The 14,622-nt window shown below is 46.4% G+C and overlaps 1 protein-coding gene across 1 annotated transcript in view; it reads left to right on the top strand.

Annotated features, from left to right (window-relative positions):
• Window positions 1–8,136: 8,136 nt before the first annotated feature.
• PPP2R5D (protein phosphatase 2 regulatory subunit B'delta) overlaps window positions 8,137–14,622 on the top strand; it is a 58,252-nt gene continuing 51,766 nt past the window's right edge. The window contains exons 1-2 of the mRNA XM_084829064.1: window positions 8,137–8,274; window positions 11,884–11,967. Of these exons, the coding sequence (XP_084685190.1) occupies window positions 8,248–8,274; window positions 11,884–11,967 (111 nt within the window). The 5' untranslated portion in view covers window positions 8,137–8,247. The remainder of the gene's footprint in view (window positions 8,275–11,883; window positions 11,968–14,622) is intronic.

Here is a 14,622-nt window from a genome sequence, read left to right as displayed (position 1 = left end):
CTAACTTTCTAACTTAAGGCGCAATCCTATGCATGTTTAGCTATAGCTGGCTGGGGAATGCTGGGAGTTGTAGGACTTTTTTGCGTCTAAACGTGCACAGGGTTGCACGTTTAGGGTCTTACTTTGCTGCAAAGTGTGGGTTAGAGGAGGGGGCAGTTGATAAACGCAACTAGTCTTCAGGGAAGTCAATGGAACAAGAGGCTGCTGCATGCAATTGAAAGCTAGATTTGGGCTGGGAGTGGGGGTCTGAGGGGACAATTTAGGTACACTGTCCTTTTCTGCAATCTGACGGGTGTTTTGTATGGGGGAAGGTGTCTAGTAATTCAAGCCGACCTCAGCTTCCTGTAACCTTAACAATGGCCTGCTTTGCAGCGCTGTTGTAAGCCACTCCACTTCAGCCTGCAATATGGAGATAATGGATTGCTAGTGGCGTAGGCAGAACCATTTTTTAAAAAAGATTTCAAATGGATTTTATGAAATAAGACCTGCATTAGAAAGAATATAAACTCTTGCTGCTGCTGCCTTTTGTTTCTGGGCACACTGTTGCCCAAGACCATCAGTTCAGACATCCTGGATTTGTCCATTGCTTTCTACCGGTAATTCTCACTCTCGCTGCGGGGAGACAAAAATGGATTCAAAAGGAACCCGGAAGTTAGGAAGCCTGCGTGAGTTTACTAAAACAGGTCTATGGGAACAGTATCTTTATGCCCTGAGCCCGTAGCGGACTACGAGAGACAAGGTAATGCGGACTACAGAGTAGAAGCGCAGAGCGGCCGCGTTTCCCTTAGAGATACAAAAATAGAGGAGTACGTTACTTTTAGTGGTTGTTCTATTGGGGCTAAGTATTTCACACTGTTAAATACGCCAAGCAAGCTTCCCTATGGAGAGTGTCCCGGGGTCACCACTGAAAAGGTCCTCTCCTCAGCTGCCATTACCTTAAAGTGTGACAGCAGAAGCAGCTGGAGCTGGGCCTTTGAAAAATTTCTCAATAATAAGGCACATTCAATATGGAGATATAATACTGGACTGCGCTGTAGGGCTATTGTAAATCATCAGTTCCTGAGAGACCATCTCCGTTTTGGTTGCTTTTCGCCCTCAAATGTCATCTTGTGCTGTTATTCCATGTGTTATTTCATCTGGCTGCAGCAGAAGATGTTAGGTCAGCAAGGCCCACTCTGCCAACTAGGCTGAGACCAGCTGTCATTTGGCTCCTCCTCTCCCTAAACGATTTCCATTCAAGCTGATCATTATGTGAACAAAACTATGGAACTGAGTTTGTTTTCGCCGCCCCATCCCATCCAGTTTCCTTCTTATGTCGTGTCCTATAAATTGGAAACCAGAGGCAGGGACTGTCTTGTTTTTAATCTACGCTTTCTAAAATTTAAGCACTTTATAAATTATAAGTAACAACAACACCACTGGACTACACTGTCGGGTTGTTGTAAGCCAGTCTCTTTCAGGCTCACCCTCCTTCAGCCGGTGCAGCGCCAGCCCTTCAGGGTAGCTCTTTTCGGCCCACCACCACTCCTAGTTAACTCAAGTTGAGGCAAGCAGCTTTCCTTCGGCTCTGTGGGGGTAGAAGGAGAGCAGATTAAGCTCCCAGTCTCCGCTGGCCAAGCAGTTACCCTGACTTCCCTTCTCTCTTTTCGTTACTCAGTAAAGCATAGCCGAAATGGTCTAGGTAGTGTGAGTGGGGGCAGCGGGACAAACTGGCCCTTGAAGGTTCAAATAGGAACCCAAACCCAGCCCAATAGTCCAATTCAGTAAAGTTTATTAAAGTAAGGACGAAAACAAGCTGGTGAAGAAAAGCAGTGACTATGTGCAATAAAATGAGAAAACAAAACTTAAAGACCGAGATGTTGGTCTCCTGCATTTCTAAGCTATCAGAGCCAGAAAGAGACTTCAGCGTCCCTGCAGCCGTGAACAAGGAGAACTAAAAAAAAAAGAAAAAAAGGGCGTCATGTTTTATGCTGTTTGATCAGGGTGACCTGGATTGACAGCGGCAGCCCCACCAACCAATGTGTACAGGTTTCAAGTATGCGGGATGGGACCAAGGAAAAGGGCAATCTGCAGCCAGAAATTCCTTTTCGGAAGGTGAGAATAGGCAAGGAAGGAGCCAATCTCTTTTCTGCCAGACTGCTTTGTGCATCTGAGGGGCTTCAGGCTGGGGGTGACTGGAAGGATGGCCCCAGATAGTGGATGCTATTTCAGTCACACTCTAGAAAGCTAAAAATGTGTCAGCCTTGGCCTGCTAGGCTTCTTGACAGGGGGTGAACTCTGATCTCAGTCTGCCACTCCACACCCTTCACATCTGCAATATGGGGGAAATAATATGGGGGGGTATTTTTGCCCTTCTAGGGCAGGAAACGTTTGCATGCTAATTAAAGCCCCTAACAAAATAATTTTTCTCAAACAAGAAGACACGAGTTCAAAATAACATGAACTCTGTCTTTACTTCTGCTGTAAGTTGCGTGTATATGTCGACACGCTACAGCCAGACCCAGCTACGATGAAGTCCTGAGCTAGATTAACTCAGCGAGTACTTGTCAGTCAGTTTTATCCCTCCGCCTAACGAGAGGGAAAAGAAAGAGGAGGAAAAAACATGGCGTCAAAAGTAAACTAGAAGCTGCTTTTCCACATGAATTATCCGTCCAACTCTTTATTTAAATCTAAAGGTTGGACAAAGGAACCATAGAAGACGGACGTCACGCAGGAATACAGTGGACACCTCGTCGCAAGAGTTAAAGGCAGCAGCTGCCACCTTTCGCTTTTGCAGAGAGGTGATTACTGTACCCTCCAATCTCTCGGTGGAGACTTGACTGCAGTTGGTGCAGCGCTAGACTGTGATTCCGCGTGCAGACAGAGGGAAGTACATTAGAGAGGCCGGTAGAGACACGCAACTCCGAATTCACAGCCTGTTCTGATGCATCTTTATGTTATCGATAATAAGCCTCATCTCGTTCAATATATGATTTACTCCCGGAGTAACTGGACATAGAGTTGCAAACTCTTCAGCGCAATATCCTGCGTTGAGACTGCAGTCCTGCACGTGTTAACTCCGAAGTAAGTCTCCTGGAGTTTAATGATAAGTGTGCATAGGATTATAGGTCTTACCTCTGAAGAGACACGGATAGGTTTGCAGTGTTACTTTTTAAACGATTGTTGTGTTCTTGTTGTAAATGCGATGTAACCAGCGTGAAAAAGGTCCTTTAAAAGCAAGGAGCGTTTTATGCAGCAGGAGAAAATTAATACTCAAGACTTCTTGTTAGGAAGATGGTGATTCCACAATAGTGCTAGACTGGTATTTACAGTGGGAGGCATCCGCTCAGCATCTTCCTAGCATTTTTTTTTTTTCAGTGCAGCGTGGATTGTGACATGGTAGACCTGAACCTTCTGCTTTGAATTAACAATCAGCCTATCATGGGCCTCTATGACACCCCCCCCCCCCATCTCCAAATGTCTTTCAATAGAGTTGCCTGGAATTGCTTAAAGAGCTGATCTGGCCTGAGCAAAAGAAAACAAACTTCTAGGAATGGCTGAATCAAATCTGACTCCTAGTGAAATGCTGGTGTAAATGGCAGAAAATAGTGCTGAACCCTTTGTGGAATCAGAACCAAATGCTTTTGTTATCAGCCAAACCATTATGTTGCTCCAAGTTAAGACATAACTTTCTCTTCCTAGGTTCTTGTCTAGCCTACACCAGGGGTGGGCAACCAGACCTCCTCCACCTAATTTCAAAAGCCCTCTGCAAGTGATCAGTTAGACCTCTGGCAAGGGTGATTTGTCCCTTTGCTGGTAGCCCACTGGGTGGGGAGGAGGAGAAAGAGAAAGAAGGAGTGTCAGAAAGAGAGAAAAGGGGTGGCCCCACCCAGTTTCCCCTCTGACCCACCCACCGCAGACACATAGGGCATTTCTACGCCAGCCTAAAATCCTGCATTTAAAACGGGGCTTTCTGCTTCCGTTTTAAATGCAGGATCACAATTGGCTGCCTTTACATGCGCTCCCCTTCCCCCTCCTTCTCCCCGTAGCTGAGTCTTCCATTATCTTTCATTGATCTCGCTCCTTTTCTTGCCAGAGGGAACTCAAGTGGAACACAAGGGGGTAATTTGATAGCTCATTATCTGCGATCTATTTAAAAACGGAACAAAGGGCATTTAGTGCAGGAGGGTCACGGCAGGGTCACTGCGTCACGTAAAGAGCCTGCAAACCTCCCGAAGGAGCAATCTCAATCGCAGGATAAAAGCCTGGTGTGAAAGAGCCCATAGTCCCACACAGTGTACCACCAAGAGAATATGGCCCTCAGCAGAAAAAGGGTCCCCATCAGGGTGACAGTGAACAGTGCAGTTTCAAGGCATGTTGCTGTGCTTGCTTACCCAGAGGTCAGCCCTGCTGTGTTCAGTGGGACTTACTACCATTGAAGCTCCAGTAGGATCGCAGCCTTAATGGCCCATCAGACTAGTCATGGCCCATCATGAGTATCTAAAACCCAGTGTCAAAGGTAAGTGAAGCCACATCTTACACTTGTACAGTGGAGGTTGAAAAGAACAATGGGTCAGACCCAGATTTAGTCACATTTAGAGAAGATCCATTGAAGCCAGTGGGACCCAAGTTAGTCATGAGTAACTGAAGCCCCTTTGGTTTCAAATGGCCCACTTTCAGTGGTGTAGTGGTAAATTTGGAAATGCAGGAGCTCATTGTGACAGTCTCCAAGGGCAGTCCAAAAATTTCAGGCAGCTGTATCGATCTATATCAACAAACCAGTTCTAAGAGTTTTCATCTCCACTAGGAACACATCTTTGGTAAAGCAAATAGGTCTTAATTGCCCATTCCAGACCAAGTCATCACAAATGCTTTGCATTCCAACATGGAACAATATATTGTTGCTTGGAAAATTCATTCCCCCCACAGCTAAGCTCAGAGGGAACGGGGAGTTCTGAGGGGGGTGGCAGATGACATCAGAGTCCCTGCTAATGAAAATTTGCCCACGCTGCATCCCTGCGAGCTCTGCCTCCACTACACCACTGCCTACTCTAAGTATGACTATGGGTGCAAAAAAAGCCCTATGACTCCCAGCATTCCCCAGCCAGCTATGCTATGCTGGCTGGGGAATGCTGGGAGTTGTAGGACTTTTTTTCTGTCTAAAGATGCATAGGATTGCATTCTATGTCTGGATCCAACTCAATGTGTGCCATTTGAATTTGGCCAAAGAGAACGAACAGTGGTCCTGGGAGAGCTCCATTGAAGGTGCTTTTGCTTCTTATTCTCTGGATTGATGGTACTTCGAAACTAGCAGTGCCCACCTGTGCACCTTTTTGCCATTACTCCACCTGCTCAACCTGTATACTGTAAAAATTACATTGCAAATAAATACAATGGAAACATTACAAGTCTCTCATGCTCTCTTCTGACAAGGAAAATTACTTTGTAAACATGTCCTGAAACTTCTTCCCACTTAGGGAAAGGGGGGAAGCATGAACCATTATGACAAAGCCAGTGTTCTGCAATTAGACCTGAAACTGGGAAAACCTGAAGTCAGTCACCATCTTTCAGCCTAACCTTTTTCACAGGGTTACTGTAAGGAAAAAAAAAATGGGGGAGATGCCAATGAATGCTGCCCTAAGGACCTTGGAGGAGGGATAGGGGACAAATGTGGGAGATCAGTTGTGACTTCCCATCCTTCAGGTTTGTTTATCCTCAAGCACTCCATTCTTCCATCCTAAGGCAAACATTTTGCTTTCAGCATTGCATTCTTTCGGTAAGCAAATTAAACAAAAGAGTCGCTACTACCAGTTCTTATTAGAATACCCAGAATAAAGCTAAGCAGCTATCCAAGGAATTGAGGCCATTTAGGTGAAATATTTGTGGACTGCAGCCAAAGGCATTGATGCTCATTTAACGTGTTCCATGGTTTGCTGAGCTATCTACATTGGTTCTTGTGTGCATTTACCTCTTTGCTCCCTCTATTATTGTTTAGTACATCATGTTGAGACTTGGCAAGAACTGATATTTGTCAATTTTGTTTCCCAAACACAATTATTTTAGGTTGGCAGAAAAGGCTATACTAGAGATGCCAAACGAGCACATGGGGGTGGGCGGGGGGGAGACTCACAAAACAAAACAGAATTTTAAAAAGCAGGTCTCAACCAGTGGCATATATGACCCTCCCAAGCTGGAATGACACACCAGGATCAATCCCCTAACAAGAGCTGTAATTACTGTTCTGTTGTAATCTGGTTAGCTGATTGTTATGAAGCACAAGACCATTTTTCTCTCCGCCCTGCACCATTCCAATCTGAGAACATTAGAACTAAATGATTGCTTTACACCCAGGTCTAAATGTATTTACTTAGAAGTAAATCCCAGTCTGTGCAATAGGACTTTCTGCCTTGTAAGTATGTTTAAGAGTGGTGCTCAAAGGCACTCTGACAGAGGCCATCAAGGTATTCCTGTGAAACTCACAAGCCAGGCATGATGGATTTAATTTCTTCTTTTACTTTGTCTGCTGTGGAGGAATACTGTGAATAGATCTTTCACACAGCTCTCATGTCTAGTACCCACTGACAGACCTAACTACATGGATTTGTTGAATCCAGTAAGGCTGGCAACCTGTACACACTTTTCTGTGAGCAAGTCCCATTGAACTCAGTGGGGCTTGCATCTGAGTAGCCATGCAGAGAATTGTGCTGCAAAAAAGCCATCTACGTAAGTGCCCATCATCACATCTTCTGGCAATTAATTCCATAATTTAATTATGCAATCTGTGGAATATTTCATTTTTGTTTGTTTATCCTGAGCCTGTTAGCCATTAAGGCTGCAATCCCATGCACATTTAGTTGGAATGAATCCCACTGAACTCCGTAAGGCTTACTTTTGAATAAGATTCTAGCTGCAAATTCTATGTATATTTTGACAGGGAATAATTCTATACACTCTCTTCATGCTCAAAATTCTTATAAATTTCTACCATATCCCTTCTCAGTCCTCTCCCCCACGCGAACGAAAGACTGCAACCATGTAGGTCTCTCTCTGTAACAAGAATGCATGAACTTCTAATAATTTTAATTGCACTGTTCTATACATTTCTCAGCTTGATAACTGTGTTCGCACACATTTTTCCAAATCTGGATGCACCGGATATTTCTATAACGGCACGAATCTAAACACATTTGTTCCATTTTATATTCCACTCTTCCCCCAAGGAACTCATGGCGAAGAACATGGTTCACTTCCAGATAGGCATGTTTAGAATTTCAGTCTTCTTGTTTGTATTTTCAGCCTCTTTTCTAATCATATTGGACCCAATCCAGGCAAAGTGAAGCTCATTTAAGCCCCGTCAATTTCAGAAAGAGTTAAGTATGTGCTTATACTTCCATTCGTATCCACGAGATTTTAAAACTGCCTCATTTGGGCTCAATGATGCTCTGTATATTATTATTATTATTATTATTAACTTCTCAGTTTTACATCAGGACTGTTTGTCCTCATAGCCTTTTTGTCCTGTAAAACCTGTTTTCCCAGTTCCTGATAGTATTATCGAAAGAAGGAGATGCCTTTTTTTTATTTTTGGCCACTGAATAAATAACAGAACAATGCGAGCCAAAGAGGAGAGGCGAACTAATGAACGGCTGTTACTTTGTGGGGTTGCGCGGAGCGGTTGTTTCAAATGATCCTCATCACTATTATTATTTTTTGCAAAGAATTATAACTGCAATGCAGTCGTCATTCTTTGGAGTAGCTTTATGACAATTTTCTCCGTGGGGTTTACCTCTATAATATGGATATTTCTCCTTGACAATGACACAGAGGGAGACCCGCGGGTTGCATTGTCCGCCTGTGGGTGGGCTGCCCCCATATTTCACCCCCCCCCCTTCCAGCTTCCTTCAAGCAGCCGTTGTGACCTACATGCACGCTCTGGCAGCCCCACAAGAGCCGGCAGCGGCGAAGAAGCTCCTTCCTCCCTCACCCACAATTGTGGCGCTTTGCAAACGGGCTCCAGTCTCTCCCACTCTTCCCCTCCTACCGCCAATGGGAAAAATCGGCGCGGCTCCGCCCGACCAATGAGGCGAAGGCAACGAGGCGGTTGCCAGGCAGGCTTGGGAGTGCAGGGCCAATGGGGGGGATCAGCCAACCCAGCGCAGAGGGAGGCGGCGGCGGCGGCGGCGGCGAGAACCGAGTAGAACCGAGCGAGGAGGCCGGGCCGGCGGGAGAGGCCGAGCGGGTCAGCGAGCGAGCTCTGTAAGATCCGGGATGCCCTACAAGCTGAAGAAAGAGAAGGTGAGGGGAGCGAGCGGGCGTGCAGCTAGGGCTCCCCCTAAAAACCCCTACACACATCCACACGCCCCGGTGCAAAAATCCTGCCCGGGCCTGGCTGCGACTGAGCTCGGGGCCTCCGCCGGGAGAGGAACCTCCCGGCCGCAGGGGCTGCAGCAGCAGCAGCAATTGCAATAGTCCTTTTGGTCGACGCAGGATCTGGGTCTGTGCAACACGCACCGATTCAGGAAGCGGCCAAACAATCAGTACGTACACACACACACACACACACACACACCCGTGCATGGAGTAGAGCTGGGTGTGCAACACACACAGAGGACGCCCTGCACAGACAATGCACATCCCATTACCGCCGGCGCGGGCCGTGGGATAGACGCACGGGCGGAAAATGTCCCCACCCCTACGGGGTCGTTGCACAGGGGAGAGGCCGGGTGTGTGTGTGTGTATTTGTAACTGGCCTGGTTTCTCACAAATAAGAGGACGTGGCGTGGACTTCCACGGAGGAAGGGGGAATGTAGGCTCTTGTGCGGTCGCAGCCCAAGGCCGAGTTGTGCAGCGGACACGGGCGGAGAGGAAAAGAAGGGACTGATGCATAGGCAATCCCCGGGTCGGCGGGGGGAAAGGTTGGGTTGGAAAGGGGGGATCCAGTAGTGTTTGTCCCCGTGGAACGAACGCCGAGGTTAATGGAGGGGGGGGGGGAGATGGATGCATCTTAACTGTGCAGCATAGAAGGCAATATGCACACAGGTATAGAGAAGGATGCTCTTTGTGTGTTTTGGATGGGGGGGGAGAAGTAGGCGTGTACACTGCACCCTGTGTGTGTGTACAGGGATTGTGTATGCCCACCACAGAGGCCTTACACGCATCTCTTTGCAGCCTGGGTATATGCAGGACAGATCGCTCCCCTAATATCCGACATGGCACTTGGGTGTAAAGTTGTGGGACAGACACTGGATTAATTGCTGCCGTGCTCAGTGGTTTATGTCATACCTAAGGAGCAAATTTAGGCAGAGCTTCTGCCCATTGCAAACACACTGCTAAGCAAACAGTATCATCACCTGCCGGGGAGGAGGCAAAATCAAGGCCTGTGCACATGTATGCACCATGCTCTCTGATGGTGCGTACACCTGAATGGGAAAGCAAGGCATGAATAAATGGTTAGTAGTACTGTTTTGTATGGGGCACAGAGTTTGTGTGTGCTTTATGTGCACATGCAGTCGACATTGCACAGGTAGTGTAAACAGGGAGGATACTGGGACACAGCAGGATACTGGGACACAGCAGGCTCTTTGTGGTAAGTGGGCATGTATACACTACAGGATGCTCCTGTTCAAAAACATTGCCCATGCAAGGGGATGAAAGACAGAGGTACTGTGTCATGCAACCAAGGGCCTTTGTGCAGTAATTACAATCGTATGTAGAACATGTGGCAGAAATGCATGGATCTGTCACAGAGAGGAAGAGTCCTCTATGGAGTACATTGAACCTGCTGGGTTTAAGCTTCATGAGTGCAGCATATGTAGTAGGAGTAGAGCACATATTTTGCATGCAGACAGTCCCAGATTCAGTTCCTAGCAGCTCCAGGTCTAAACCCCCAAAGATCCATTGCCAGTAACACTGAGCTAATTTCCTGTGTACCAGTGTTGACCTATATGAAACGGGGGCCGAAACCCGAACTTCTACTGAAGTGCATTCACATTCTGACCCTGTTTGAGCAACAGAAGGTGCAGCCTGTGTGCATGGGAGCTTTTGCTACATGGCAGGGAGGGGGACCTCTGGTTCGCCAGTGCTTCCCATCCTGCCCCAAAGGCCTCCTGTGAAGTCCTGTCCCTTCCCTGATATGACCTCAGACATACACACACATCAGCGTGGAAACAAGTGTCACGTACTGTGGGTATCGATTCTATGCTATAGAGTGTCATTTGTCAGATGATCTCAGAACATATCACGTTTGCCAAATTTACACAACATAATTTCCCTGCAAAATACAGATATCAGCTTATCATGATTTACTCTCCTTAGCAATGTTGCGGTTCATTTAGGCCACAATCTACACACTTACCTGAGAGTAAGCTTCATTGAACTCAGTGAGGCTTCCTTCTGAGTAGACTTGCATAGGCTCGTGCTGCCAGTATATCATGTGTGTACATTTGCCTGCTCTGTGTTTGTTTTTCTTTCTTCTTCCCCCTCTTTTCCTATTCCCCCCATCTCTCTCTTTCTGTCTCCTAAGTACATTTCTAAGGGTGCAATCTTATGCATGTTTAGACAGAGAAAAATCCTATGACTTCTAAGGGGGCAATCCTTTGCATGTTTAGACAGAAAAAAAAGTCCTACAACTCCCAGCATTCCCCAGCCAGCCATGGGGAATGTTGGGAGCTGTAGGACTTTTTTCTGTCTAAACATGCATAGGATTGCACCCTAAATAGTTTCTTGTCCAGTCACCTGTGGTGTGTAAGAATTGTCATTAGGTGACCAGGTAAGAAAGCCTTACAAAAGCTGGTTCTTCTTTAATGATTAAGGGTGCAATCCTATGCATATTTAGACAGGAAAAAAAAGTCCTACAACTCCCAGCATTCCCCAGCCAGCCATGCTAGCTGGGGAATGTTGGGAGCTGTAGGACTTTTTTCTGTCTAAACATGCATAGGATTGCACCCTAAATAGTTTCTTGTCCAGTCACCTGTGGTGGGTAAGAATTGTCATTAGGTGACCAGGTAAGAAAGCCTTACAAAAGCTGGTTCTTCTTTAATGATTAAGGGTGCAATCCTATGCATATTTCAACAGAGAAAAGGCCTACAACTCCCAGCATTCCCCAGCCAGCAAGTTGTAGGCCTTTTCTCTGTCTAAATATGCATAGGATTGCGCCCTAAAGAACACACATGACCAACACGGATACGTGTAGTGAACTGAACTACTAATATTTGTGTGTGTGTGAGGGGGCTGGGGGGCTAGAAACTCCTCTGCCCTTCTTTTTTTCCCCAGGGGTGCCTAGAAAGGCTCTTTGACTTCCCATTGCACCCTCTGTGTTGTGGCCAAGTCTCTCCCCAATTCCAGTCCCCTACTGTGCTCCCATGGCCAGCTGTTCTAGCCACACGCAGCGCGTTGCGGTCTGTTCTGTTTGTTGCCCAGTCATTACTCTCCGCCTGCATTGCAAACCTGTTTCTAAAAGCTTACCAGCATTTACTTGTTTGGACAGATAAGTTCTTTCCCTTCTAGGGAGCAGTTGCTCTGTGTTGTGGTCAAACAGGCAGCTTCCCCCACCCAGTGGGTGGGTGGGGCTTATCGAGTCAGGGGCTCTTTCCAAAAGAAAGAGAATGGGTCTTTCTAGGAGGACTGCTTAGACTACGACGATGATTATTGCGTGTTGCTGCACACAGACCTTTCTCTTGTGCTGGGAAGAGTGTCTCTCTTGGGCACCAACTTGTGGAGCATGGTATAGAAGTTTTGTTTATGGGACAGTGCCTCCTTTTCAGTCACTGACATTTCAGTGTCATGACGCCTTTAGTCACTAAACAGCAAAAGCACATTTGGATGCACTGTTCCACAAAGGTCGAGTCGAATATGCTTTTGGCTGTTCTGTGTGTTTCGTTTTTGTTTATTTCTCCTTTCCTCTAGGAGCCTCCAAAGTCTACTAAAAACACTACAAAAGCTGGCGGTGGCAGCAGCGGGAAGGATGGCAGCACAGAGAATTCGGAGGAGGTAGGGTGTTCTTTCTCTGAAGCGTTCAGTCATCTTCTGTGTGGTGTATATGACAGACTGGTTGGCTCAGAATTAAATTCAGTCTCATTGGTAGAAAACTGCGGCTCTAGAAAGCGATTGTGAGGTTGCAATCCGAGAAGTGCTTACCTAGGAGCAAGTCCTATTAAACTCATTGGGACTTACTTTAGAGTAGACATGAATACAGGATTGCACTGTAAAACTGTTTCGCTACGGTGCCTGTCTTGCTCAGTGCAGGATGCAGCTGTGTCTCGCCCATGTATTGTTTCTTTAAAAAAAAACACCCCTCTCTTTGTGTATGGGTGGCAGAAACCCAGCTAGCAGGCTCAGAGATTAAAAGAGCTGTGACGTAAGGTATTTCAGGACTTCCGCAGTTAGCAGATGACTTCACTAACAAATGTATAATGCATGGGTGCATCAAGCTGTGATGTACAGCAGCATTCCCCAACCTGATGCCCTCCAGATGTTTTGGACTATATCTCCTAGGATTCCTGCCCAATGGCCATGCTGGCTGGGGCTGATGGGAGTTGAAATCCAAAACAAATGGAGGACACCAGGCTGAGGGAGGCTGTTGTATGGGGAGATCCCCATGTCCTTGGGTCTCTCCAGTGCTTATTTATTTATTACATTTATATCCCACCTTCCTTCCATCGTGGAACTCAAGGTGGCTCCATGTGGTTCCCAGGTGGTCTCCCCTCCAAGCACTGACCAGACCCAGACCTGCTTAGCTTCAGCAAGGTGGCTGCCTCATGTGCCTTCAGACTATGAGATCTTCAGGATATTTCAAATCCTGTCACTGGTGTAGTAATTTGGTGATGGGTTACCTTGGGATTGTGGAGGGAGAGGGGAATCGGTAAAGGAAGAACTGAAGCAACTGATAGAAATGAAACTCGAAGGAAGCTGAAAAACCATGCTTGTTGTTGTCATATGTGGTTGCTTAGCATGTAGCATGGTGGCTGAGAGACTAAGCTATGAAATTCAAACCTTGTCTTGGCCATGATCTCTTGAAGTGACTTTCAAGCAAGCCAGTCAGGCTCTTCCTCATCTGTAACATGGGAAAAATAACCATGACCTACCTTACAGGGCTCTTGTAAGGATTATAGTGAGATAATGCATGTGAAGTGGTAAGTGCTGCTAATTATCTATCTATCTATCTTGTGTTGGGAGCAGTAATTGCGATTATTTCCTGAGCTCCCTCTTCTTTAATTATAAATAATCACAAACTTCACATCTTAACTAAATTTAACACTGTCCGTTTCATTCTCTCTTATGGAGGGTTCTACATGAGCTCCTAGTCAATAGAGTTGTTGCCCCCCTTGCCCCCACTCGCCCTTTGGTGGCTGCTTCTGTTTGTCTCTGACTCTGCAGCCTTAGAAAAATATGAGGTTGTCAATTTGGAATGACTTAAGTTCAACCATAAAGAAACAAGGAACCATGTAGGCTGCAAGGAATCATTTAGGCGTCAAACAACAACAACAAAGCTCCACTGAAAACAACAAGACTGACTTCTCAGTAGGCATGAATAGGATTGCACAGTCAATGGTCACTTGCAGACAAGGCTGCAAAAATGCCAGGCACTTTGTTGCTTGGGTTCCTAGAAAGGTGATTCTGGTATCTAGGAATTTTAATTTCTTCACAGTTCTTTGCAGGCTAGACCCCCTTAAGAAAAGATGATGGGTTCCAAAGAATGGGAGCCTAAGATTTGAATATATTTTCCCCTAGCAGTGTGCATGGAAGCTTTGTGTCTGAAGTTGAATTTGTTCTTAATTTTGAAGTTATAACCTATCAGTGTCATTTAATAAGCTTGCCCGGTGCTAGAGAAATTGGCTGTGGTGCAAAAATAGGTTAAACAGTCAGGAATCCCATTGGGTGTATATTTGCTGATTGTGTCCCAAGTAGGAAGAGCGACACCATCCCCTGTGTTGGTCAAGAGAGACTTTGGGTTCTCTCCCCCCGCCCCCCACTAGTTTAGGGGGAGTTAGGCTAGTATTTCTTGAATTGCTGGGCGATTTCGATTTTCCGGCTTAGCAGTGCAGGTGGTGGGTTTCTCCTTCCCCATTTTCAGTCCTAGTACTCCTAAACATCAGCTCTGTCAAACCTAGATCCCTTTGTTACTATTGATTAATCCAGCCTTCCCCAACCTGGTGCCCTCTAGAAGTGCTGGACTACAGCTCCCATCACCCATGTTTGCTGTGGATGGTGGGAGTTGTAGTCCAGCATATCCAGAGGGCACCAGGTTGGGGAAGGAAACCAAGAAGGAGTGTTGTGGAAAACAGCCTCTCCCTCTCTTTCTCCGGTTGCAGAAGCAGGCTTCTTTTGCAGCTGGAGTTGGCAACCTCGCTCTCATTTCAAAAGACCTCTTCAAGTGATCAGTTCCTCACTTGAGAGAACAATCTGTTTCTCCCCTGGCAGGCCACTGGGCAGGGAGGGAGAGGGAAATTGAGGGAAAGAGAAAAGAGAATGGCAGAAAGAGAGAAAAAGGGGTGCCCCGCCTACATTTGGCTTCAGCCCTGCCTACTGCTGGCATTACCCCAAGGGAATATGGCCCTCAAGAGAAAAAAAAGGTTCCTAACCTTTGGGACTAGAGTCCACTTCACTAGATGCATGTGATTTGTGATCCTGATATATGTATAGTCA

Source organism: Heloderma suspectum, chromosome 1, assembly GCF_057233095.1.
Source record: "Heloderma suspectum isolate Gila_16-S chromosome 1, 16-S_ref, whole genome shotgun sequence".
Lineage (NCBI taxonomy): Eukaryota > Metazoa > Chordata > Lepidosauria > Squamata > Helodermatidae > Heloderma > Heloderma suspectum.
The sequence above is the reverse complement of the archived record's forward strand: the minus strand, read 5'-3'. Positions and strand labels throughout refer to the sequence as shown.